The sequence below is a fragment of the Balearica regulorum genome, chromosome 1 (assembly GCF_011004875.1).
Source record: "Balearica regulorum gibbericeps isolate bBalReg1 chromosome 1, bBalReg1.pri, whole genome shotgun sequence".
NCBI classification, from domain to species: Eukaryota; Metazoa; Chordata; class Aves; order Gruiformes; family Gruidae; genus Balearica; species Balearica regulorum.
In genome coordinates this window covers 144,434,813-144,461,682 of record NC_046184.1, presented here as the reverse complement: position 1 = coordinate 144,461,682, position 26,870 = coordinate 144,434,813, and the positions used below count along the sequence as shown (strand labels likewise).

Genomic DNA, 26,870 nt, shown 5'->3' with positions numbered 1-26,870 from the left:
TATTGCTAACCAAATGGTCTTGCTAACAGAGGAAGGAAAATACACTATTTGCATATTCTTAGAGAGAAAAGGAATGCTTTTCGCTATCAATAACATGTTCTTCCAGTCTACTGCCACTGCTGATATCCCCTGAAAGAACGAAGTGCCTCTTCTGAGCAGCCCAGTCAGCATCAACAGACAGCTATAGGACTAGTGAAGAAAAGGAGTTAAAATGGATGGGCATGAATCAAAACTTCTCAAAACAGACTCAACAGAAAGGACTACTTACAGCAACTTCTCTTATTTATCTCCAAATTAGTCAATTTAGCAGCAGAATCTGAATACAGAGATTAAAATATATTGCTTTTAATATAAAAGCATTGGGTTTTATATAAATCTCATTACTTGCATGTACTTTTCCCTCTCCTCTTGAATTACATTTGTAGATCACTTATGCAAAAAAAGTAACTACCAGCTAAACAGACTGAAGTACTCTGGATTTTAAATTCATAAAATTCCACTTGAGCTGCAAGTTCAGAGGTGCAAACAGACTGCCAATTTTTCTGGTTCCATGATTCACCACTGCCTAATCAAATCTGACTGACATTGACCAACAATAGCCTTGATTAGCTTTTTCTTCTCAAAGCTCAAGTTGAATAAGCAAAATGGTTGTATTTTACCAATCCTGTAGGCTAGCACAATGGCATTTATGAAAGCTAACTTCACTGAAAGAGAGCTCATACATTAATTCTAAGAGTCTGAAAAAGCTGTATTTACATTTCTAAACTACTGTAGCTTTTCAAGAAATAGATATTTTAGAAGTACCTATGTAGAAGAACATAAATGCTCCAGTTGTGCAAAGGAACAGATGCAATCTATGCTATGTAATACCTACTCTTAACCCCTCCCAAAGGAAAAGCAAGGTGTTTTAATTTTTATCTTTGTTACTCACTATCCAACTCTATCTTAATTGGCAATAAATTAATTTTCCACAAGTCAATCTGTTTTGCCCATGACAGTAACTGGTAAGTTACTGTTGAAATACTGGGTATTTCAACCCACAAGCTTCTCCATTTTATTTTCTCCCTCTGTCCCACTGAGGAGGGGCAGTGAGCCAGCAGCTGGGTGGGCAGATGGCAGCAACCCACCACAATACAGTACTGGAAACAACAAGTGACAGTCTTGCTTCAACAAAACAAAACAAAAAAATCACCACAGATACAAGAAAGCTTTCGAAAGTGTCATCACAGCTTGGACCAGTGACATTTTGAAGTAAAATAAATGCCTTCTACAGTAAACTGCAGAATTTCTGTATTTTTAAGTAACCGTATCCTTCAGTCTTTAACACTTTATACCTTTTTGAGCCTTCGAATTCATGTGTACATAACATACATACAGCATTAAAAAAAAAAATCAAAAAACTTCACATCATTATTCACAATAGGTGTCCCAAGTGTGGATGAACATGTGAAGTCATGGATGATTGACTTGCTTAGCACTTCCAGTTTTTTTACTTTATACTGCTCTCTACATTTTGGATCAGAACTGACAGCTTGCATTTTTCCTAGTCGGTATTTCAATGCTTCCCCTGAAAACAAAAAAACAATTATACTATGACATCTTTCTATAAGCTTTCTCAGAATCATTGAAATCACTACAGCACCGTAACTAACACAAATCCCAATTCTCTGTGGCTGTAAAGACATTGGAAGAACAGTTTTCCGTCAAAGACCAGCACAGGTAAAACTCTAAACACAACATCTAAGTATCTGGCACAAAGAGAGGAAACTGCATCATTTTTATTTGTAAAGCAGGTATTTACCTTGATATATTGTCTTTACTATTATAGATACTTGTTATCTTTTTGCTACATGAGAGCAGTGTGTTGAATCTTTCTACCACGACCGTCACAAGACCTCCATCCTCAGCTGTCAGTGAATGGGAAAGCGTTTCCCACAGTTCATTTAGGGCATAACCCTTCCCTTCATTGCATCAAGGTTATGACATCTTTTAGTGATATACAAGAAACCAGCCAATCCTAAGAAAAAAAATAGTACATCGCCTCCACTGATTTCAGGAGCAGCTGTTGTAGTAGCCTTTCTGATAAGATCAGCTGTATTTTTGTCCAGTGTCAACAATAATATTAAAAAGGCCCCACAGCAGAAGGACAAAAAAACCAGGAGCATAATTCTAGTCCTTACAACAGCAGGCAGCCACTCACAACCTACAAAGCTTATACTCTGGATAAAAGTAATGTAGAATTCATTCTCCTCTCATAAACTATTTATTATAGCTTCTTTCCCACAGAAATAACTTACTCTAGTCAAAGACTTTTCCCCTCCCCTTCATTTTTAAAAGAAGACAAATCATAAGTACGAAAAAAAAATCTCTCCATAAGGAATTGAGCATTAGTGGTTTGAAATATCATGTCTATCCAACAATACACTTCAGGAAGTAACAAGCTGAAATAATAGTTCACTGCTACCAAAGGCAGTATTTCCACCCTTGTCCTAGACAGAGCCTCAATTATTTGGGGGTTACAAATTACTGGCAAGACTTATCTGACCATTTGGTGAGCCTATTTCAGCCAAGTTAGGAAACATAAACCTTTTCCTTTTTGACCAGTTTAATTTTCTGTTCAGTAAGGAGTCAAAAGAAGAAGGAAAAAAGGCAAGAACAGAATCACTCCTTTTTGGCATAGTCCATCATGAAACAAAATCCACCTCCACCAAAGTAATCTCTCTAGATGCATTACTCTGCCATTTGCAGGATTCGCAGTGTTTGAACTGCTCTGAAGTACACTAGAAGACAAAAAAAAAAAAAAGCACTACATTCTCAGATTGCAGACAGGTTTTTTAGCTGACCTTTTAGTTACTTCATGAAGATTGTAAACAAAATTAGAAATAGCAGTATTGACCTTACCCTGTTCCTCAGTCCACTTTCTTTAAACAAAGGCTTCAGCTGTAAACACAGCAAGCATACCAAACAAAAGGACACTGCCAAGCCTCTCTCATAATAACATGCTTAGTTATGAAGTTTACTTTCAAAAGGCTGGAACAGATTTAAGCCTTCATTTGAAGGCTTAGATATTACTTTTCTGTATGCTTTTAAGAAATCAGTTTCAATTGTATTTAATTCAAAACATGAACACCTGCAAATTGTATAGACAGGTAACAATAAACCAAAGTTCTGTGACAGTATGAAATTTGAATTCCATTTTCATCATTGTGATGACAGAAAAAAAAAGAAGAAATAAAAATTTTAAAAATCCATACCTTTTCTTGGAGGTAGTTCACCACTTTGTGTTAACTCTGTTCCAGGATATACAATTTCCCCATCTTTTACCATTTCATTCCACAAGCCACATAGTCCATCTCGTGTAAAAGCGAGCTGTTAAAAATAATACATTATATATAGTTATACACAACAATTTTCGCTCAAGCTAACTTCAGCTAACATGTAAAATACATCAGACTTTATATTTTGTCCCAGAAGAAAGAAAACACATGTATCACTTCACTGGTATTTTCAGCGTGCGTGCGCATGTATGATAGGGATTTAAGTGATCTTCAGGATGTCTCATTCTCTAGCCATGTTATTTTCAAACTAAAAGCACAAACCAGTAACTTTTAGATCAGCTCAAATACAGCAAGATGAACTTTCTTTCAGTGATAAATTCTCATCAAAAGCATGGATTTTGTCACCTCAGAACTATCCACACATTCAAGATGACATCATGCAATAATTCGGTGCGCATGGGGTGAGGTGTCCTTTTTGCCTCCAGGTAGAGCTATCCAAACAAAGCCAAGCTGCATAAAGTCACAAAACAGGGAAGCACAAAGAAAGTCACTGGAGTCCTCTCTCCAAACCAGCAACTGAAGAGCTGCGCACTCAACCAGAACACATGACATCAAGGCACAGATTCATAAATGTATTTAAGCAGTTCAAACTGGTCCTGCTGTGCAGAGCATCTCTCGTAGCCCTCCCTCTTCCTCCCAGCTGCTACAATGCCTCCTCTCGCACACAGACTAATGCACGTGCATGATCATCTGCTAAACCAGATTATGGAACCAATCAAGATTAAAACCAGCTGTGCCCAGGGAAAGAACGAGGGGCTACCTCAGCCCAAGTCAGTTCCCACTCTGCTACGTGTGCAATAGCACAAATAGTCACGACAGAACAAATGGCAGGACTGTGCTAGCTGGAAGTGCTCCTGAAAGCACTGTCTGTAACACAAGCCTAATTATTTATCAATTTGGTTCTCCCTTGAAGAATCCTAATGACCAGGATAACTTGTCTTCGGCTGATGTTGCTTTCTGCTTTAAAAAATGCTGCAAAACAGGTGTCAACATCCCAAGCGAATTCCGTAATAACCAGGCTATAATTTGCACCTGTATAGCATAAGGGAGAAGGGGAGTACATGAAATTGAAAACCAGAATACCTTTAGCATACCAAAGTGGTGCAATGGAGATATTAATAAAAAACAAACAACAACAAAAAAAAAAACTGCTGAAGGCTTATTCAGAAGCATCTTTGTGTTATGTAACTAGTATTCAAATCCAAAGTTTTTTAACTAACACAAGCATGTTACTTACACAACTGCTATAAAATATTTACCATTATACTCAGAAGTCCACTTATACTTTATTTTGATCTCTTTCCTAAAGATGTTTTAATGATTAAAGATTACTGGTATTAAGAGTCACAACCACCAGCATGGAAGTCATTTGCTGATTAGCTAATCTCAGTTAACATAGATAAGTTGCACATTTTGACACCACCGTAACACACTAAATTACTACAGTATTTTCTTGACTTTATATTGCATTCTTCAGAAATTCACTCCAACACATATTTATGATTTCAATCATTTTTCTTTCAGCACAAAATACGAGCTGACACATCGTACATATTTGTCACTTGCTATTTCCTGATCTCAGAGGGATAAGAGGGTAAAGAATCACACAGCGTGAGCCAGACATTATTCAACTTATCTGTCATTTATCAATTGTGCAGCACTGGAGTTACACTGTGACCGTGCTTTACTGAAAGGTACAGTCACTGTTCTTCAGGGACAGACAGCTCATAGAGCTTTTGCAATGATTCTGTGTTTTGCTAAAAGCTTTACATTTTGTTAATTTTTTAAAAAATTGAATACTCTGAATTAAAATGGCATTTCAACAATCAAAAAAAAACCCCAATCATTTGCCATTGATTGAATTTCTTGCAATGTTCTCAATCTACAAACATTTCAAAAAAATAAATGGCGTTCACTTTCTCCTTTATCAGATGTGGTCATATACTTCAGTGGGGCACTTTATTTATTTTTCACAATGTTTTTCTTGCAAAAATAGCTGAACACAACTGTTTCACTACTTTTGGCTCATATGTCATAGAAGATTTTTTTTTTTGAACATTCACTTGTTGAATGCTAACCGACAAGCTAAATGCAAGCTTGAAAAATAATGAGCGAGGCAACCCTCCAGATGGGTTGCATAATAAATTACGGTTTCTACAAAGTTAAGATTTTCGTCTGTTAAACTGTCTTTTCATACATTTTACATTCTCAGATCGCCTTCTAACGGAAAATGATTCTCACAGCCCTTAAGCTTACAATCTAAAGGCCTACAAGCTTTGAATTCAAGGTTCTTCAAAATGCAGCATTATTTCAGAAAATTTACTACTTTTGTAAGCATTGCTGTAAAGTAGAATCAAGAATCGTTTTCTCCATTTTAGGCTCTAATCCTTTCACATGGCACGAAGTTCACTCAAGTGTTTCAAGCAACGAAAAACTGAAAAAGTAAACAAAATTTCTTCTGCCTTGGATTTGGTGTTTAAATTCTTATCAAAGTCATTTTCTTGGTATGTTGCACAAAGATAGAGCAACCACCAAGATTACAGGTCAGAGAGAGTTCCCCCTCCTTCTCCAAGTATCTCATGTGGAAGCTTACACCATAAGCAGCCCTCAGATAAACAACTTTGCTTTTATTCAGGTTGTAGTTAACATTTTGCCAGTGGTATATGTGTTGGGGAGGAAGGAAAAAGAGACATGTTTGAAAGTAAAGGAACACTGAACTTTTTTTTGTAGCAATAATCAAATCAACCAACTGAAAGGACAATTAAGAAACAGTATTTACAACCAATTCATCTGTCATAACTGAGGGCAATTCAATTCCCACTGTAACAAGTTTACTATTAATCTATTCAATGTTCAGCAGACATATGAAACAATGAACTGCCACTATAATAGCCAAAAGTGAAAGAAAAGTCTGAGGTTTTAAGTGATAAATTATTCAAGCAATTTTATTTTCATGATCACAAAATCCTGTAACCTTAAGAGAAATGTTTCATGTAACCAACAGAAATGGGGAGGAGTGGCTAGTACGCCAGAGGGTCTTGCTGCCATCCAGAAGGACCTCGACAGGCTGGAGAAATAGACTGACAGAAACCTCCTGAAGCTCAACAAGGGGAGGTGTGAAGTCCTGCATCTCGGGAGGAACAACCCCAGGCACCAATGTATGCTGAGAGTAACCTAGCTGGAAAGCAGCTTTGCAGATAAGAACTTGGGGGTCCTGCTGAGCACCAAGCTGAACATGAGCCAGTAACATGCCTTTGCCACGGAGAAGGTTAATGGGTGTCCTGGGCTGCATCAGATAGAAGCGCTGCCACCAAGTTGAGGGAGGTGATCCTTCTGCTCTACTCAGCACTGGTGAGGCCAAACCTGGAGGGCCAAGTCCAGTTCTGGGCTCCTCAGTACAAGAGACATATGGACATACAGGAGACAGTCCAGCAAAGGGCCATGAAGATGATTAAGGGACTGGAGCATCTCTCCTATGAGGAAAGGCTGAGAGAGCTGGGTCTGTTTAGCCTCAAGAAGAGAAGGCTCAGGAGGCATCTCATTAATGTATAGTTTTGCATCAATGTATATAAATATCTGAAGGGAGGGTGCAAAGAAGAGGGAGCCAGGCTCTTTTCAGTGGTGCCCAGTGGCAGGACCAGAAGCAAAGAGCACAACTGAAACACAGGAGGTTCCCTCTGAACACCAGGAAACACTTTTTCACTGTGAGGATGACTGAGCACTGGCATAGGCTGCCCAGGGAGGTTGTAGAGTCTCCGTCCTTTGAAACATTCAAAAGCCATTCAGGCATGGTCCAGGGCAACTGGCTCTGAGTGACCCTGCTTGAGCAGGGGGGGTTGGACCAGATGACCTCCAGAGGTACCTTCCAACCTCAACCATTTGTGATTCCATGAAACTAGCAGCTGAACATAAATCAACGTAAGTCAACTGTATGGTAGAAGAGTAAAATAATCTGCTTTGGCTACACAATCCTGCTTTTCTTTCTTTCTACAGTGTTTTAAGACTACCTTAGCCAGCACAAGCACTTATTAATTTCTTCTTCTGCTCCCACTGATACTTCTTGTATTCAGTCATTTGCAAAGAGTCTATCAACACATGTAAGTGCTGAGACAGAACTAGAACTTCAGTCATAACAAATTTGGAAAACATCTCTCTTTGGTTTCCACTTTCCAAAAAACATGACTCTTCTTCCACTCAATCCTTAAAGAAAGTTCACGAGGCAATCGATGGTGTGGTGCAAGAGAAGAAAACACACATTTGGTGTCTTCACTATTTCTGACATACTGGGGTTGCAAGTACAAGAGTACCTACCTGTGTTTTGTTAAGTCTAACATTCTCTCACTAGATTGCTTGATTTATGTGGATGTCTTTCCCTCTAATAATTTAGTAACTTTGTATGTAAATGTTTAAAGGGATGAACTTGGCAAACTCAGTAAGTTAATAAATTAAGAATAATTAAGTTTTCACTGAACTTCTGCAACTGGCAATGGTTCCAGAGATGCAGAGTCTGTAAAAAGCCTACAGGGACCCAAGTCCCTGCTTGTCCCACTACCTACACGCTACCTTCCCAATACTGAGATGACAGCAGCTCCAAGCTCCATCACCACTATCCATTGCCTTACAACCTTGGCCCATGTTCTTAATCCTCCTATTCATTCCACCAAACCAAATGCCATTGCCCATGCCCAAAATCCCCTTTGTTCTTCCCATGACATCTGATTTCCTCTTGGATAAGACCACAGCCACATATCCTCATCTCCTACGCACCTCACCTTCACAAACCCCAAGCCACTTCGACCATTTGTCACACCTTCTCATCCCCAGACTATATCTTGATCTCTGCACTTGTAAGGCATCTATCTCACCAAATTCACACTCACCACACAGACCTATGTCTCAGCCCTGCTCAATTATCCCAAGCCAAAAAAACAAGGGCCTAAGCAGACTTCAAAGTTAACTTCTACTGTACTGTAAACTGGGCAGCCTCCACTCTAATCTTTTCTAATCTTATCTCTGGAGTTTGTAATTTGTTCTATCTGGTACAATATTTAAGCAAATCAATGGGATACCTATGCTGCTGCCATCCTCCAACAGGACTGGGAGTGAAATTCCCCTCCATCCCCATCCACTCTAGAGAATAAGGCATTGGCATCAACATTTCCTTACATTTCAAGAAAATTAAATCTGGCAACCATAACTGGATAAGCTTCTGAGAATTCTCAAAGCACCACTATAATTTTGCTTTTAATAAGTTATTTTAAGAGTAATCAGCAGCTGTGATTTTGTCCTAAAGTCAACTGTTTAAGTCAGACAAAGCTTACTCCATGTGGTACCTGTTCTTGATGTGGTTTCATGAACTTTCCTACACAAAGCACTGTAAAAGTTAACTTGAGCTCAAGAAAAATAAAGCCAGCAAAACAAAGTGACACAAGAGGACAAGGATTGATTCAGGTAGGATTCTTGATCATATAACTGCACTGGAAATTCAAGAAAGGACTTCATAATCACAAAATGTCGATATGGATTTAAAGTATAAGCTACTTAAATACTCTTCACCTCAGAATTGGCAGTGGGGAGGAGAGGGAGAGAATCTGTTCTTCCAGCTACTTCTGCATTAGCCATTGGCTGTATTTTAAGGACTAAACTAAAAAAAACCATTTTTCTTTAGGAATAGATTTAAAAAAAAAACCCACACAACTTTTTCAGCCCAGTAATGCTGAAGAAAATCACAGAACAGTAAGTCCTTTCCCAAGTCTCTCTGCTGTTTTCGCTTTTTTGAATCCATTCAATTGGTGTTTCCTTTGTCATTGTCATCTTCTTCAGTATTTCGCCCTAACTTCCTTCCTTCCCTGCTGAAGTATGCCCTGAAACCACAGCTGCTTATCACACCTATGCAAAGCACAGTGAAACACCACTAGATCTAAACATATCTCTAAAGCTTTGATAGCAAAGACAGAAAAATTCAGCAGCCTCATGTTACTTGAACGGATTTGGAGTTAAACTAGAAATGTCCCCATAGTAAACTTGCAACAAATGGAAGACTGTTACCAACAGTTAATGGTCATATGCAAAGAAAAACTATGCAATTCCCTCAAACTTAGAAAAGAAATTCTCTTAACTTTCTCCATTTGCAGAACAGTAGTTCAGTTTGAGCCCACATGTTTGCATAAACATTAAATTTAATTTCTCTAACCCATCACTCCACATATAGTTCTCACCCCTCCCTCTGGAAACCACTTGTTTTGGAGGGACAGCATTACCTAGTTTCTTTAAATAATTTTAAAAATCCCTATTGCAAACTTCAGTTCCTTTAAAAATGCAGGAGTTCTCATTTGCAATTTGCTATAAAATCTTCCACATGAGCCCTTCATTTTTTGATCAGAAAACCAAAACTAAGAAGAAAACTAACAGGAAATCAACAAAACAGAGAAAGGAACTGTCACTAACTCTTGCTTTTACTAGTAAAGACATCATTTATTTACATTATTTTCTTACAAGCAAAGACACTGATCTGGATGCTAGAAGAGTGGGATTTTCATTAAAATCAGAATGCTGAACTTAACTTTGAAGGGAAGGTAAAAAGACTTCAGACCAGTGCAACTCTTACAGGTGACTGTTTCATTTTCAAAAGCTCACACTCATCTCTGTGGCAAAATAAGATGACAGAAATAGCCTGCCCACCATGACCTCAATGAAAACTGATGAAAATGCATCATATTCCTCTTGTGGACAGCTCTTACACCTTGACTGTAGCCTGAAGTTTTTTTCCATGCTACAAGAAAATGAAAGTTTTTCACCTCTAAATCCTGCTATTAAACACAGTAGTCCTCCACAGGATCCAGAATAAACAGACTAATAAACACTATTCGAACATGCACATGCATCCTATTAGCTGACAGCAATTCTAGTTTTTCATTATTCAGCCTTCACTAAAGTTCTCTGCATAAGGTTCTAAATTAGTAGTACAGTACATCTATTTAATCGGAATTATTTTAAGCACAGTTTGAGTCAGCAAACTGGGTATCTAGGTTTAGGTAAACAATTTTAATCTTCCCTTCCGTTTATCTGTTTTTTATACTTTCTTTTTTATACCTGTTTTATAACTTCATAGGTTTATTTTATTAGTGGTGATGTTATACACATTATTGATATGTAATATGTGAATATATTACATATTTTACTATTGATGTTACCTCATATTGCCCTGAGCTATCCTAATTTTTCAGCTGCTGTAACAGTTTGTGTTTTTTCAGACAACGTAGAATATCTTAATTTTGCTCCACCAGGAAATTTAGATTTTTTAATAAAACATTTCTAATCAGTTCAAAATTATACTAGAGGCTGTAAATCATACAATAATAGGTAAACTAATTACAAAGTCAGTAAAAAGACATGGAATAGTTATGGGGTGTACTGGGGTCAGTGTAGAGTATTTGGGCTTCCTTTAAAAATATTGATTAGTTTCAGATAAATTAATATAAGCAAAAAATATATTGTCAAGATATAGTTCCGTTAACATTTCATACCACTTCAGTTAATCCTGCAGGCTAGAGGCTCACTGCTATTACAAAAGGGCTTGTGTCTTTGATGTTCTCTTAAGAACACTAATAATACGCTACATCGCACTGGCTTTGTCTCTTAACAGTAATATCCCAAAACTGAAAACAAACATTTAAGTTTGGCCTGGATGCCAGCTGGAACAGTGACACACGCAGGTGATTAAACACAATCCATGCTAAAATCCACGTGTCATTCTTTTCTTATTATATTCATACCACTATATTATAGACTTATTAATGCACATAGTATTATAATATCATGTATTACATTACAAATGCAACATCATCTTGAGCTACAGCAGAAAAGAATTCCATGATTTTCAGAGAGATTTCACTGGCTTAATCAACAATAACTGCCACAGCCATGAAGGCTAAAGAGCAAACTCACTGACAACAGGGTTAAAAAAAAAAAAAAAGTCAGACTTTGGAGATGGCTAGCCCACCAAATGAAACATTTCACTTCTGATTCTAGCTATAGTCCCCACATTTTGCAGCAGCAAAGAACTTCATTTAAAAACAAAACGTTAGTTTTGAAGACTAATCAATCTCTGTATTGTAAGGTAAGAATCCCCTCGTATAATTCTGTTTCTCCAAGGACTTTCACCTATCCACTCTCAGACTGCTGTATAGTGAAAAGTTAAAAATCTAACTGCAAAGTGAAGAGTTTCAGGGTCTAATTCCAAACAATAATTTGTAGGCAGCTTGATTAATTCATATAAATTATTGTGTCTTGCTTCAAATCTCTCCTAAGTATTATGCTCATCTTTTCAATTCCTGTTGACAGTCTCTTGAACACCAATAAGGCCCTTCTATAGTTAGCCAGTAAAAGCATACACAGTAGGAAATCAGCATATTTGGTAGACATAGAACTTAAAGGATTAAGAGACAGGATTTATACCTATAAAGAAATTTCACCCGCAGCTAGGTCATGCTAGTCAACTAGTAGGTAAAATAGTCAATCATGCAATAGAAAAATTCCTGAGAGTCCAAAATCCCTTTATTTGACAGAAGACATCTGCCATTTAATACATTAAAAAGGAGTGATTCAAGACTCATGCACATTTTTTAAAAATACTCAACACATATCTAGAGTTCTGTGATGAGGACCTGTGTTAATACCAAAACAGTTAACCTAGTAAGCAAATTATATTATACCCAGGAGACCTGGCTAGTCTTCAGATTCCAGAGAAGTGATGTTTGCAACCAGCAGATCACGAATGATTACTGTTCTCTTATTTCATTAGTCTCATTATTTTGACTACAGCATAATTGGAAGAAAACAAAGGGAGTACCCTGGCAATTAGAGTCTAACTTGTTATTACACATAAAGAACTCTTATTTATAAGAGAGCTTATTCACAGAAATGTTACAAATTAAAATTTTTATTATTAAAGGAACTATTACAATGCATTAACTACACAACAGTGTCATAAAAGACAAATATTTCATTGTAGTTATACACACTCAGCTGAAAATAATCCTTAGAGTTTGGATGGCAACTGAAACCCTCCTGTCAAAAGTTTACATAAACAGAAAAAAGGGATCTAGAAAATAAGGCACTACAAATGAGAGGAAAAATCTGACAAATCACATGAACAGTCACATTTCTCACCCCATGTAATACAGAAGAAAAACAGGCAATGCATAGTCAGCAGCTGTTACCAACAAAGATTGCCACTTTTTCAGCTAAAATTTTCCTCTATTCTACAATCATTGAAGCAACATATTCGTTATCTAGAAGCCAGCTTCCAGGGAACACAAAAATATTTCTGTATTTCTTAATAGGCTTATCTTCAAATTGTTTTCTAATACATTTTTTTACCATATTAGCCAAAACATCTAACTTTGGATCAAAACTTTTACTTTGGTAAGAATAAAAGATAAAATCAGAACTAATCTGGCCAAATCAAGAGCAAGCCCTGTCATTTTATAGCCATTTACATACAAGACCTACAAATAATGTAAACTCTAAGGCTCTGTCACTTCTGATTCCGATTTAGCTTGTTTGATGTAAAATATTGGAGAAAGGCTGCTTGTGAATCACAACTGCTTGGAAAAAAACCCTTGTCTAACCACAAGAACAGCTGAACTGAATGATTCAGCCGATCAGCATGTAATTTTGGGTAAAGTCACTCAGGATGCATTTTTTAAAATATTATTATCATCATCAAACAATGGAGTAACACTAGCTAGCCCATCTCAACAAGAGTTTCAGAGTTCTGAGCAGGAACTCGTAAAAGTTATTCAAACTAAGGCATCTATATGCAACATCTGGGGGAAGGAAGAAGATGGACAAGACAAGAACTTACTCTAGTTACCCATTTCATCTGAAACAAACATAACTGATCCAAACCATTCCATTTCTCTATACTTTCCACTTAATTTTCAAACCTGAATTGGCAAAACATGATAGCATCCACATCCTTGTATCACTCAACTTTGATAAATAAACAGATCATCTTCTAAGACAAAAGAAAACTTTTACCAAACACCAGCACACTTCGAAGACCAGTTCCATTTCAACCATGTATCTTTGACAAAAAATGAACTCCCTTCAAAAAGGACAAAATTTAAAAGAAACACACACCCATTATACAAACAACTACAGTAAAAGCTAATTTGAATTCTTCAAAAATATTAGATTTCCATCACCCTTCGCTTCAGTTCTCTTGTGCATTAAAGCTGCTAACTCATATGCAGGCAAGAAGTTTACTAACAGCCTAAATGAAGAATTTATAGTTCTGGCAGTAATGCTCAGCTATGTACTTCGACACTCTGCAAAGATAACATACACATGTAGTCCAGCTTGTTTCTAAGCAGAAGGGACTGGACTGACAATACAGATCTATTTGCAGCTCAAAATGATTTAGTGTTTCTTCAAGATCAGCTGTTAATCAGCATACTCAAAAAACCCTATACATCTATCTCAAGAGCAATGCTGCAGTCTTCTGTTTGTCAGCTATTTAGACTAAACGCATCCTTGATCTGCACCTGAAAGGTCATGATGCGATACAACTAACTCCTTACCTGTAAGTCTGTCTTCAACCATTTGGAGTCAAACCTAGCTTGAGCAGCCAGACAAAAAGATTCAGAAGACATGGTTCCTTCTCCAGCCTCCTCTCCAGGCTGGCTGAGCAGCCCAACCTGCCACAGAATGAGAAAAATAACAATCTAGCACACGAAATAAACCACACAAGGTTATTTTTGCTCAGGCTTGGATGGCTTCTACCTGATCTTTTAAAATTTATCGTGAATAAGGACCTCCCTCGTTCACATCCCCCGAAATTGCACAAGGAGAGGAACACACATTAAGAACACTATTTGAACCAAAAAAACCACCTTCCTTCCTTCCTTCCCTATAACATCCGTGGAAGGAAGAGTGCCTTCTGCTGCACTGAGCAACATCAGCGGCCTAACGCTGCCCCTCAGACCCATAAGTGGTGCATGAAATAAATAATTGATCGCAGATTACGCAAGCTGCAGACCAACATAAAGCGATTATCAGGGTCACCCGCACCCCCTCCTCTCCGCCGCCCCTGGCGTCAGCCGAGGCCCGGCGGCTCCCCCTCGCCGCACAACCCCTCCGCCCCCCTCACGGCCCGCTGTCATCGCCGTTACGGTCCCCTACGGCGGCTTTAACCCACCTCGACCAGCCCGGGGGAGCGGGCCGCGGGGCGGGGGCCGCCGGGCCCTGGGACGGCTGAGGGGGCCCGGCCGGGAGGGGCGGCTGAAGGCCCCGCCCGGACAGGGGTCGCTGCACACGGCGCCGGGGGGCTGCGCCGCGCCGCCCCTCCCTCCTGCGGGGCTGGGGGGGAGGAGACGGGAGCGGGGTGAGGCCCTTGCCCCGCGCCGCCAGACGGAGGCCGCACACGCTCGCGCCCACTCCCCCCCCGCCCCAGCGGCCAGCTCCACGGGGCGGGGGGAAAGGGGGAGCCGCTCCCGCCCTCGGTCTCCCCCCTCCCCGCCGAGCCAGATGGAGGCATCGGGGCGCGCGCCAGGCTCCATCGCTCTCACCGGCCAGCCGCGACGACGGCGGCGGCGGCTCCTCAGCCCTTGTCTTGTCTTATCTCGCCTCGCTCTACCGCCGCCCGCTCGGCTCCGGGTAATCCTCGCCCCTCCTTCCCTCGCCCGCCCGCCCCCCCACCCCCCTCCGCCAGCAGAGCCGCTCGGCGGTCCCTCCCCGCTTCGGTACTGGAGACAGGGGAAACTCGGCCAATTCGCGGCTTAGCCCCCATTACGCCAGCAGAGCTCTGGGCCAATCAGGAGAGGAGGGGAAGGCGGGACATCCTTTCCCGGAGCGGGCCGCAGCGGAGAGGGGAGCGGCGCAGGGGGCGGGGCCGGCCGGCCTGAGGGGCGGGCTGCGGCGTCCGGCTGCCTCAGACATCAGGCCGGTAATGGCAAGAGAACGAAGTCTCCTTTTAGGTAGGATGCAAAGATTTAAAATAAAAGAGGGTTTGAGTGTTTTTTAAAGCCACTTTAGGGACCATCTGCAAACTGTACTGTTAAGTTCATTTCTAAAAGAAGCAGCTTTTCAATATTTCGGAACAGAAAGGTCAATAATGGGTAGTTCAGAGGCAAACAAAATGCCAGAAACAGCCTGAAAAAGTCGAGGTTGGAAACAGGAAAATGATGCCGCTACACAGAAGAAGGATGCCGGGGAAAAAAACAGGAACTTGCTGACGGCAGGCAGGCAAATAATCATGCTTCAGCATAAGCATGGTGAGCGTGATGAAATATATGGGTAGCATGAAATGAAAATTAACAAAAAGTAAAGTTTCTGACAATACTTAGACTACAGTTACCGAGCAGCTAAGGAATTAGGAAAGTAGGAGCGAGGCTTGGCAGAGGGGACCATGATTGGCTTTGGCCAACATGAAGCCGCTGGCTGAGTGTCAATGAATTTCTAATAGAACTGAGACTGTTTGCTGGCATTTAGGTGAAGGTACAGAACATTGGGTTATTTAAGAAGCATTGCAATAAAATGCAGTGAATTTCGTTCTCCTGGTTTCATTTTCAAAGTAACAAGTACAACCATGACCTCATCATTTAGCCTATCACTTACCACAGGCCTGTCTTGGATCAAGATACAGTAGTCACTTTAAGTAAAATATTGTACAAAATTTCTGAAGTGCCTGAAAAACTATATAAAAAGATAGAAATAGCCAATTTCCTCATACTACTCCCTGAAACTTTAAAATACCAACCTTCAAAACCAAAAGTAGTTTCCCTTGAAAAATCTGCCCAAGTGCCCACAATGTCAAAGCTTTATGAGGGCACTGGAAGTTTTGTCTTGCATATCATGTTGTGTGTATTCTAACTAGTCCACAGCTAAGCAAGAGCTAGCACACCATGATGGGAAATATTTTAGTCGTCTCTTCTTACCTAGTAGATCAGAAATATAAGAAAATAACACTGGAACAGGTTTCCTGGAGAAGTTGTGAATGCCCCATCACAGTGTTCAAGGTCAGGTTGGACAGGGCTTTGAGCAATCTAATCCAGTGAAAGATTTCCCTGCCCATGGCAAGGGGGTTGAATTAGATGATCTTTAAAGGTCCCTTCCAACCCAAACCATTCCATGATTCCATAAAAATAGTCATACTGTCATACTCTTGAGTAGGAATAAAAAATGCTTTGCAATGTATGGAGCCCAAACCAGAAGGAATTAGTAAAACTTGGTTGAAACCACAATGCCCACTGATTCTGCCTACTCCTCGCTTAAGTAAGTGATTTGCAAGTCACATCTAAATGAGATACTTTGCATGTGCAACATTCACTGCCATTTTTTTGTTTGGCTCTCCAAGAGGAATATCCTTAGAAAATCTGCATTTATTTCAGAGTTTTCTTACTTTTATTAAATAATAAATTGCAATAGCCTTTTGCTGGCACTCTTGATGTGAATAATTTGAAGAGTACATAACTAGCTAACTTGTTAGACTTGAATCACTGGCCCAGTTAGCAGGTACACACTTGCTTCAACAAAAATCAAAACATATTTGGGTGCAGTAACCATGGAAATTCAAAGATAGCAATGCTTCAGAAAATTTATGGATTAGTTTGTATTTCCAGATTTAGGTTTCACTTCTGATGAATAATTTTTGTTTGTGTTTGAAGTGCAGTGTAATACCATGGTGCGATCTCAAATGGCATTCTCATTTATAAACATATGTACCCACCAAATTTTCCAGAGAGAAAAGTATGTCTAGTAGAACAACATGAATAAGTACTTTGATAACATTATTTAAAATCATTTTAATTTTACAAGTAATCAGAAAATTCAAAGACTATGGAACCTGAAGTTGGTCTCTATATACAGTATTTGCAGTATTAAGTCCATCAATAACTGTTACTCTGATGTTATTTAAATAATAATGGCATGTTGTTTCACTTCAGCCTGACCAAGATAATAAAGGTGATGTATGGGTGTGACAGACTTCAGAAGGCAAGTTCAAGCCAAACAGTTGAAGCGTTACCACTCCAAGCGTTGTGCTCCACTCTTCTAATATGTATTTCCATCTTAAAGCAGGGTTCTATGATCTTGTGATCTCTTCTCCAGCCATCATCCTTTGTGCTCCAGCTTGCTTAAGTAAGTAACCTACTTTACACTCAAGAAAATCATTAAGTGGATCTGATGGGCCTGGCTTAGCGACACGAACATCCTCAGGAGCTGCAGGGCAGACTGCTAGTTACTGAAGGAAGTAACTTCAGCTCTCTGCTTTCACTGCAAGTCTGCCAAAACCCTCGCACATCTTTCTTGCTTCCTCCAGAGAAATGGCTGGACATGGAAAAATCTAGTTTCCGTGAACAGAGTCAGTCATTTACATGTATCTGCTTCTAGGTATATGGTCAAATCACTATTATTATAGATTAAAGCAAAAAGTAAATATATCAGAATGTATTTACCATGGGGTCACATTTTCTGGTCCATCTCTTGGCATGCCTACAAACAATACAGAGTGCTCTAAAAATGTCTGGCTGTGGGCAGGAGATCTGTCTTCTGCTGTAAATGTGGCAGAGAAGCCATACTAGCTTCTACAAGAGAAGATGTGCTGTAGAGGTGCAGGATGTAAAGGAAAAGAAGGATGGTGGTGTGCGTGAGATCTGCGTAAGCCACAAAAGGCTGAAGAACGTAGGGTTGGTAGCATGAATGATGCCCTCTCCTCACCTCCATGCAGTGCCAGTTTGTAGCACTGTCAGGCAGGCCTAAGGAAATGGGAAAGAACAGACACTAATTAAATAAAATAAAGCTATCACAGTAATCTAAAGTAGAACAGGCAGAAGGAAGAGAACTATCTTTGGACAATCTGGGCAGCACCGTATTTCTTTTTATTTCACCTGTGACAATGGGATCATAAGTATTGACAAGATCAGTCTCAAAAATTGAGGCAATTGCGTTCTTAAGTAACTAAATCCAAAATCTTATGAGCCAACAAACAAATTAAGAGAAAGAACTGATTTTTTAATTGAAAAGGACCAAAAATAAGCAAGTGTATGTTTACATAAAACAGTCTCTAGTCCTACCTCCAGACCTTCTAGGTATAAGCATGAAATCTTTACTAATTAATAATTATTTTAAATGTGTGAGCTCTAGCGAATCCATTCAGTTATAACAGCAGTGGAATGTGGTGCATTTTTTTTCTCTCATTAGTGAATATCAATAATTGTTATGCCTGCAAATGGGACACAAAACCATCTCTGTAAGAGCAGTGCCTAACTGTTCACTGTAAGACAATGACTTTTTTGTTTGTAATTTTTTTTTCAAGAGCCATTTGTGTTGAGCTCTCCCACTGAGTTTAGAAGCCTTTGTGTATTATTATCCACAAAATGCAAAATCCAGTCGACTCTGGGCTTAAAACAAGTCTCAAAGAATTTCCTGGCTTACTTCTCAGGGAAGAAGACTTTCCCAAAGAAAGTGAGAAACTACTACAATTAGCCTTTATTATTTTAATACTCTCTGAACTGAGCTGTTGCCCAAAATTTCAGTTTTATACAATTAAAATCTCAGTATGATGCCCATTATTTCTTTATTATATTATTTGCAAAAAATGCCATCAGTTCAAATTGGTCCATACAGATTATTATGCCACACCAGTGCTTTCTACAGGGGGAAACAGGACTGAGTAAGGACATAGAGGATTCTCCTTCCCACACACACTAGTATTTCTAAATAGTCACAATGACACTTTCTACTAGCCATTTTTATTACTGAATAAATATTTATGTAAGCAGAAGAACAACCAAAGGAAGCAGCTTCCATGTTCAAAAACCCAAGCCTCATGTAATCAATATCCTAAGCTTCTTTCCTCATGCCTTCTCAGGACAATGAAACAGTATCTTCTGTCTCCATGCATGGCTTTCTGCTCCTTTTTCACCTCCAGTGGTAACAGCCCTGCTGCTTCTCATCTTTTTCTCTAATATATCTCTGCTCCAAACCATATCCTTCACATTGATCTACACTTCCAAGATGATTTCACTCCTGCCTTTACTGGACAGTGATACATACCTGTTCTAATTTGGAAATTGTATTGTCCCTCCATTAAACAGAATTAGGTTAAGCCCTCCCTGCCTTTTTTTTTTTACCCTGATTTTAAATGACAAATACTGCTTACACCCGAAATTTCAACAAGTTCTTCTCCTGTGACAATTTTTCTTTGCGAAGACAGTCTTGTGTGAATCACAGTATATTGCACAGCTGACACAGCTGAATTGCAGAGGTGGTGTTGCAAGAGCAATTCGGAGTACAGAGAACCGAAAAAAAAAAAAAAGGATAGAGCACCTAAAAATTGTCACAATAAAGCCACAATTTCCACAGGTAGCTAATTATAATCCATTGTTAATTACATTTTGCATAGTTAATTATTTTTAAAATTAGACTGAATTCTGTCCTTGTTAAAGCAAGCAGCAATGTTTTCATCAACTTCATTAAGCTTAGAAATTCAGCCTCATATATCCTTTATTTTAGTCATCCAACACCAACCATGCTCGGTTTTAGTCTCCCAGAAAAACACAATCCCAAAAGCTTGCTTTCCAGGTTATATCTTCCATTACAGAGAAGAAAGGTTGTTTTGCTTTCCCTCAGGCCAGCCCCAGTGTTTCTATCCAGGGAGTCTTTCACTTTACAGCCCAAACCAGTCTGGTCTGATTTCATCCTACATCTCTGAACTCAACAACAATAATGAATTATCTGTGGTTGTTCCTGTTATTTCTTTAAATTATCAATTCAAAATAATCACTTCATAAAATATTCAAGATGGATGTTCTCAGACTTGCAAAGTACCTTTGGAAGTGCTAGCTTGAGCATGCTCACTAGACAGATCTTCAGGAGACTTTGGAAATAAACACTGCATAAATATTTAGGTATCTATTATAGACCTGTTGAAATTAAAAGTATTTTATATAGAGAAAATATGTATATTCCATATACTAAAAAATAGCAACCTCCATAACCTCTCTATCATTTTCAAATTAAATACAATTATTAACTTAAAGCCAGGCAGAAAATGTTTCCATTTAAAAGGCCTTTTCAATTACAGGAATATTCTGTATAAGATTTGCTAATAATACCATCTAAAGATATATCACAGTACTAACCTACGTTCATAAAACTGTTCACCTACAAATATTAGGTTTGCAAAACGATCAAGATATAATTAAAAAATCCACCCAAACATCAAGGCAATGCTAAAGGTAGTAAAAATCAACGTGGTATTACACTGGAAGTTGAAATATAGCCTCACTATTATACTAACATATATACTGAGGGCAGAATGATTCTGTATTATCATAACACCATGCAAATAGATTATCAGTATTTGAATATATTCTATCTGACAGGAAGCTAGTTGCCTAGCTAACATTTACAAATTAACCCATCAGTGGCCACTGCAACATGCTTCACAATCGCTTAACATGATGGAGGGATGTTCAGTAGGCACAGCAGCAGGAACATTTTTAATTTTGAGTTTAAGCAAATAAACAAGAACGTTGCAATTTTTTTCCTAAATTGTTATGCAAAGCATAGCTCATTGCAGAAGACTTAGAAACACAATGGAAATGATTTGGCAAAATGTGAAAAGCATTGTATCCATTAGATATCTGAAATAAAAAGTTCTATGCCCTTTAGTTTGGGTAGGTGGATGCAGTAGGATGAAACCTTACTAGAGATGGGAACAGTATCCTTTAGCCAATAATCAAAGCATGAGAAAAATCACCTAATATACAAGAAGGAAGTATGATGCTAATTTTAATTCTTTCCATTTAGAAGCTACCAAGTATTGAGTTTCTTCTAATGCCCCCAACATAAGAAAGACGTGGACCAGTTGGAGTGAGTCCAGAGGAGGGCCATGAAGATGATCAGAGGGCTGGACCACCTCTCCTATGAGGACAGGCTGAGAGAGTTGGGGTTGTTCAGCCTGGAGAAGAGAAGTTTCCAGGGAGACCTTACAGCAGCCTTCCAGTACCTAAAGGGGGCCTACAAGATATCTGGAGAGGGACTGTTTACAAGGTAGTGATAGGACAAGGGGTAATGGCCTTAAGCTGAAGGAGGCTAGATTTAGAGTAAATATGAGGAAGAAATTTTTTACGATGAGGGTGATGAGGCACAGAAACAGGGTGCCCAGAGAAGCTGTGGATGCCCCCTCCCTGGAAGTGTTCAAGGCCAGGTTGGATGGGGCTATGGGCAACGTGGTCTAGTGGAGGGTGTCCCTGCCCATGGCAGGGGGCTTGGAACTAGATGGTCTTTGAGGTCCCTTCCAACCCAAACCAGTCTATGATTCTACGATTCCATAATGCCTGGAAAGTGGCCAAAAACACTTTAGCTTTTATACATTGCTTAATGTATAGGGAAACACTTTATGAATGCTGGTAGGAATCTTTACTCATTTAAGCAGGAAAGGAAGCGGTATTTCTATAAAGGATTTGTTAACCTAGAGCCATATGGTATCCTTTCATACAAAAACGCTTCATAAGGAAAAAAAAAACTTTAAAAAAAAGAAGTTACAACATGTTGGACTTAGGCCATGTTTTGTCCTTGCTGCAGGGTGTTGGAAGAGGCGTTAGCAGCAGAATGGAAAGGTCAAGGACAGGTTGGTCAAAGCACAAACCCAGGGACAGTGGCCAGGGCAGGGGGAGGAGGGAAGGGCATCAAGACAAATTGTTAGGTCTGTCCTTAATATGTAAAATGTATACCAGCCCAAAACACCATCAATCTATTTGGCTTATGAATCAGGCAATTGTCCACAGCTCCCTTTCCACAGATGCGTAAAAACAGTTGGGGAGAATCTCTGCTGTGTTTCTCCAACATGCCCATTTATAAAGGGAGTTTTTTGCATGTCTTCTGTTTTGCCAGTCCCCACCCCACTTAGTACAATTTCAGAGACTCTTTTATCCTTGAGGGCGAATCGTATGATGTTTCAGACCTGCTAATGTATATTGCGCCCTTAAAGTTTGGGGAGGGGATGCCAACAAACTTAGGGATCTAAAATGAAGTAATTAGTTCAAACAGGAAGGAAAACAATCTACCAAGACAATGTGTGCTTCAGCTTGTTCCAGCGCTAGTCTTCTGTTGATTTTTTTTATACGTTCACTACAAGCACAATAAGCTGTTGCAACCAACAGCATTCGCACCTGTTATCTTTTCAGCTTTCAGTACAGTGGAGTATTAACACCACTAAATACTGTATAGCAGTCGGACCCATCTTTTAATGCTTTCTTCAGAGCTGTAGTTTTGTGTCACCTCTCAACCAGATCACAGATTTGTCTCTATGCCGTGCTATTTCAACATACCGGCTATCGGTATTTTTGAAAAATCAGGCCTTGGCTGTCTTTTTTGTCTGATCTTGTTCATAATCCTTTGAAGAAAATTTGAGCCTGGGAAATTGCAACACTAGGAAATAAGCTGCTATGAATCTTCTCTTCTGTACCAATTTCAAATTATTGCTCCATTTACAGACAGTATATAAGATTTTAACAAACATTTATGAAACCTTTGCTATAAGGTTGACTGACTGCTCCACTATGATAGAAAGCTGTGATGTCCATGACTTCACCTTTATCACAGAGAAGGTCGGGGCCTTCTACAGGATCCCTGCCACTCACACAATGGCCCCTAGTAATTGTGGGCACTTTTGGCTCTGTATGCACACACATTTCAAAACACTAAATGCATGCCTTCCTCCACCACCATCTGGAGAGTCTGATTCCTGCTCCTACTTCTGTCCCAGATGGACTCTTAACTTTCAACATAATACATTTGAGACAGCAATATTTTTTTAAAGTTTTTAGCCTTTGCCACTCATACCATCAGCCCTCTGGATTACCAATGGCTTTTTAAATTCTTTTCAGTTGCTTGTTGATTCTATTTTCTCTCTGATATTGTTATTTATTAACAAAGCCTCAAGAGGACCTGAGAAAATCTGAGCTGACTTTGAAGCTAATGCACTACATTTGAAACCAGAATCAAAAGGTAAATCTAGTTTTATAGCCTGTCACATTTATACTGAACTGACATTAATGAAGTTGTTTATTAATATGTTATTAATGAACAACATTTCATAGGTAAAAAGATCCCTTTACTTTTATGAGGTACTCAAATCATAAAAGCTTCCTTGCTGTTTTGAGGACAGACAGCTGCAATTGCATTTGAAATCCACAGTTGTATTTACTTCTTGCCTCAGTAATACAACAGCAGACACAAAGTTTGATGTAGAGTAGATCAGATATAACTGATTTGCAGTGGTATAAACTAGATCTAATTGGAGGGGTGTCACCAGGATTATATGTCTAAAATATAAAAATATCATAAATAATCCTCTAGAAACATACTGTTTTTAATATAATCAGTGACCCTCAATTCTCCTCCCACTTACACTGTTGTAAAATACAGGTAGGATTCATTCTGGCTATCATCCATTCTAAGCTAGTCCTTTGGACTACTTCTAGTGCCAGTGACAAGGGATAGGCACCTCAAATGCAATTCATTGCACCCTAAAGCAGGATGGAGGAATGGCACTTATTAGTACAGGCATCTGTCCACTCCCTACGCAGGTAAGACAAACAGTAAAGTGAATTCTACAGCAAGACAATAAGGCTGAAAGAGTGGACTTACACTGATGGTGCTGAGAGTAAAATCTCGTCTTGGCTTTTTCAGTGATATTTAAGAAAAATATGCAATACCTTTTTTTATATAAAAAGGAAGGTCACAGGACTCTGATCTCATTTCTAAAATCAATTCTTATTTTATAATAAGTTAACTCCACTCACTCCAGTTATGTTAGTCCTGTTACATTATGTTAGAGCTGGTTTACTCCCAGGAAATTACAAACTGGATTGGGTTCACATTTTATGTGTTGTTTTGACAGTTTTGACAGTAGAATTCTCTGTTCAGAAAATGCTAGTTCACAATTGTCACTACAACTTCCCTGAACTGTCAGAGTAGTTTTTCAGCAGAGAATTATGCTACTCAAATTTAAACAAATTTTATTAGCCTCAGCCACCCCAGCAAAAATAGCAATACAAAAGCAATGCTTCTTTTCATATTAAGTTTCCATTATTTAATAGTAAAATTACAAGCTAGGATAAAGTATTTACATTAAAAAAAACAAAAAAGGAAAGAAGTAATTCCAAAATATAAAATGACAATATATATAACAAGACAGTTACTCAATCCACTTGGGAACATGCTGGGGAAAAAGCACATCCTCTAAGCCTATAGGCACAGGTAATCTATTTTCTTGGACCTCAACCCAACGTGAGTTTCACTAGGAGGTACCTTTTACAGAAGACTGCTCTACAGGGAGGTTCTTCTCTAATGCTGATTCCCCAGCACTGAGGAGAAGCTCCAGAAACCTCTGGTTTACAAGTTACTTTAACACATTCTGACCTTTAACCGTGGCATGAAACCTTGCTGGATTAGGGCATTAGAGCAAATTGTTCTCTAGAGTCTTCCTGCTTTCTTACTTCATTCAGTCTTTGGATACAAAAGGAGGCTGCAAACAGAAGTGTCTGATGGCCATTTTCATTATTCATTATGTGGTTAATTAACAGTAGTTTGCTTTTATCTTTCCTTCTGGGTACCAGATACAGGAGTTATTCAGACCACAGTCCAAAAAGCCCTTTAGGTCCTTTTAGGTCCTTTTAGAAAGTTCAGGGAGTTCCTTCACCATTTAATGCAGTGATGTCACTAGAAGAAGAAAGGATCTTTGCACAGGAGTTAGCAGGGCTCATTGAAAGAGCTTTAAACTAGATTCGAAGGGGGAAAGGGGTAAGCCTGGGGGTGGCACGCCAATGTCTGAGGGATGGTGTTCTAGCAAGATCCTTTGGTCCGCCGTTGCAGGGGATGGAGATCCATGTGGCAGCAAAGACACAAGGGTTATTGATGTTCTAAAAAACACAGAAGCACCTGGGAATGGTCCCATAGGAATTAGAGCTTACTCCCAAAAAGGTGGTAGGATCAATAGCCCAGGTGAAGTGCATCTGCACCAATGCACACAGCATGGGCAACAAACAGGAGGAGCTGGAAGCCATTGTGCAGTGGGAAAACTATGGTATAGTTGCCATCACAGAAACATGATGGTATGACTCACACAACTGGAGTGCTGCAATGGATGGCTGCAAACTCTTCAGGGGGTACAGGCAAGGAAGGAGAGGTGGTGGGGCAGCCCTGTATGTTAGGGAGTGTTTTGATTGTCTAGAACTCGACGACTGTGATGACAGGATTGAGTGTTTATGGGTAGGAATCAGGGGAAAGGCCAAAAAGGTGGGAGTCTGTTATAGACCACCCAACCAGGATGAATAGGCAGATGAAATAAATAGTCTATAAGCAGCTGGGGGAAATCTCACAATCGCTAGCCCTTGTTCTGACTTCAACTTACCAGATGTCTGCTGGAAATACAATACAGCAGAGAGGAAAGAGTCCAGGAGGTTCCTGGAGTGTGTGGAAGATAACTTCCTGACACAGCTGGTGAGTGAGCCAACTAGGGAAGGTGCCCCACTGGACCTGTTGTTTGTGAACAGAGAAGGACTTGTGGGTTATGTGATAGTTGGTGGCCGTCTTGGGCATAGCGATCACAAAATCATAGAGTTTTCAATTCTTGGAGAAGGAGTGGGGTCAGCAGAACTGCTATGTTAGACTTCTGGAGCACAGACTTAGGCCTGTTTAGGAGGCACAGAGTCCCTTGGGAGGCAGTCCTGATCAGCCAAGGTAACTGTATGAGGTTCAACATGGCCAAGTGCCGAGTCCTGCACTTGAGTCACAATAACCCCATGCAGCACTACAGGCTTGGAGAAGAGTGGCTGGAAAGTTGCCTGGTGAAAAAGGACCTGGAGGTGTTGGTCAATAGCTGGCTGAAGATGAGCCAGCAGTGTACCTGGGTGGCCAAGAAGGCCAACAGCATCTTGGCTTGCATCAGAAATAGTGTGGCCAGCAGGACTAGGGAAGTGATTGTCCCCCTGTACTCGGCTCTGGTGAGGCCACACCTCAAGTACTGTGTTCAGTTTTTGGGCCCTCACTACAAGAAAGACATTGAGGTGCTGGAGCGTGTCCAGAGAAGGGCAACGAAGCTGGTGAAGGGTCTAGAGCACATGAGGAGTGGCTGAGGGAACTGGAGTTGTTTAGTCTGGAGAAGCGGAGGCTGAGGGGAGACCTTCTTGCTCTCTACAACTACCTGAAAAGGAGGTTGTAGCCAGGTGAGGGTCGGTCTCTTCTCCTAAGTAACAAGTGATAGGACAAGAGGAAATGGTCTCAAGTTGTGCCAGAGGAGGTTTAGATTGGATATTAGGAAAAATTTCTTGACTGAAAGGGAGCAAGCACTGGAACAGGCTGCCCAGGGAAGTGGTTGAGTCACCATCCCTGAGGGTATTTAAAAGACGTGTATCTGTGGTGCTTAGGGACATGGTTTAGTGGTGGACTTGGCAGTGCCAGGTTAATGGTTGAAGATCTTAAAGGTCTTTTCCAAGCTAAATGATACTATGATTCTAT

The 26,870-nt window shown here is 39.7% G+C and overlaps 1 protein-coding gene across 7 annotated transcripts in view; it reads right to left on the bottom strand.

Moving 5' to 3' along the window:
• HERC2 (HECT and RLD domain containing E3 ubiquitin protein ligase 2) overlaps positions 1-15,149 on the bottom strand; it is a 114,208-nt gene extending 99,059 nt beyond the window's left edge. For 2 of the 7 annotated variants that reach the window (XM_075737423.1, XM_075737454.1), the window contains exons 1-3: positions 14,912-15,057; positions 13,925-14,041; positions 3,255-3,369 (exon numbers count right to left, since the gene is read on the bottom strand). In XM_075737423.1, coding sequence (XP_075593538.1) covers positions 3,255-3,369; positions 13,925-13,996 — 187 coding nt within the window. In that variant the 5' untranslated portion in view covers positions 13,997-14,041; positions 14,912-15,057. Of the gene's footprint in view, positions 1-3,254; positions 3,370-13,924; positions 14,042-14,541; positions 14,654-14,911 lie in introns of those variants that run through there. The other 5 variants (XM_075737444.1, XM_075737472.1, XM_075737434.1 and 2 more) reach the window with 4 other exon arrangements.
• Between the last annotated feature and the right edge of the window lie 11,721 nt (positions 15,150-26,870).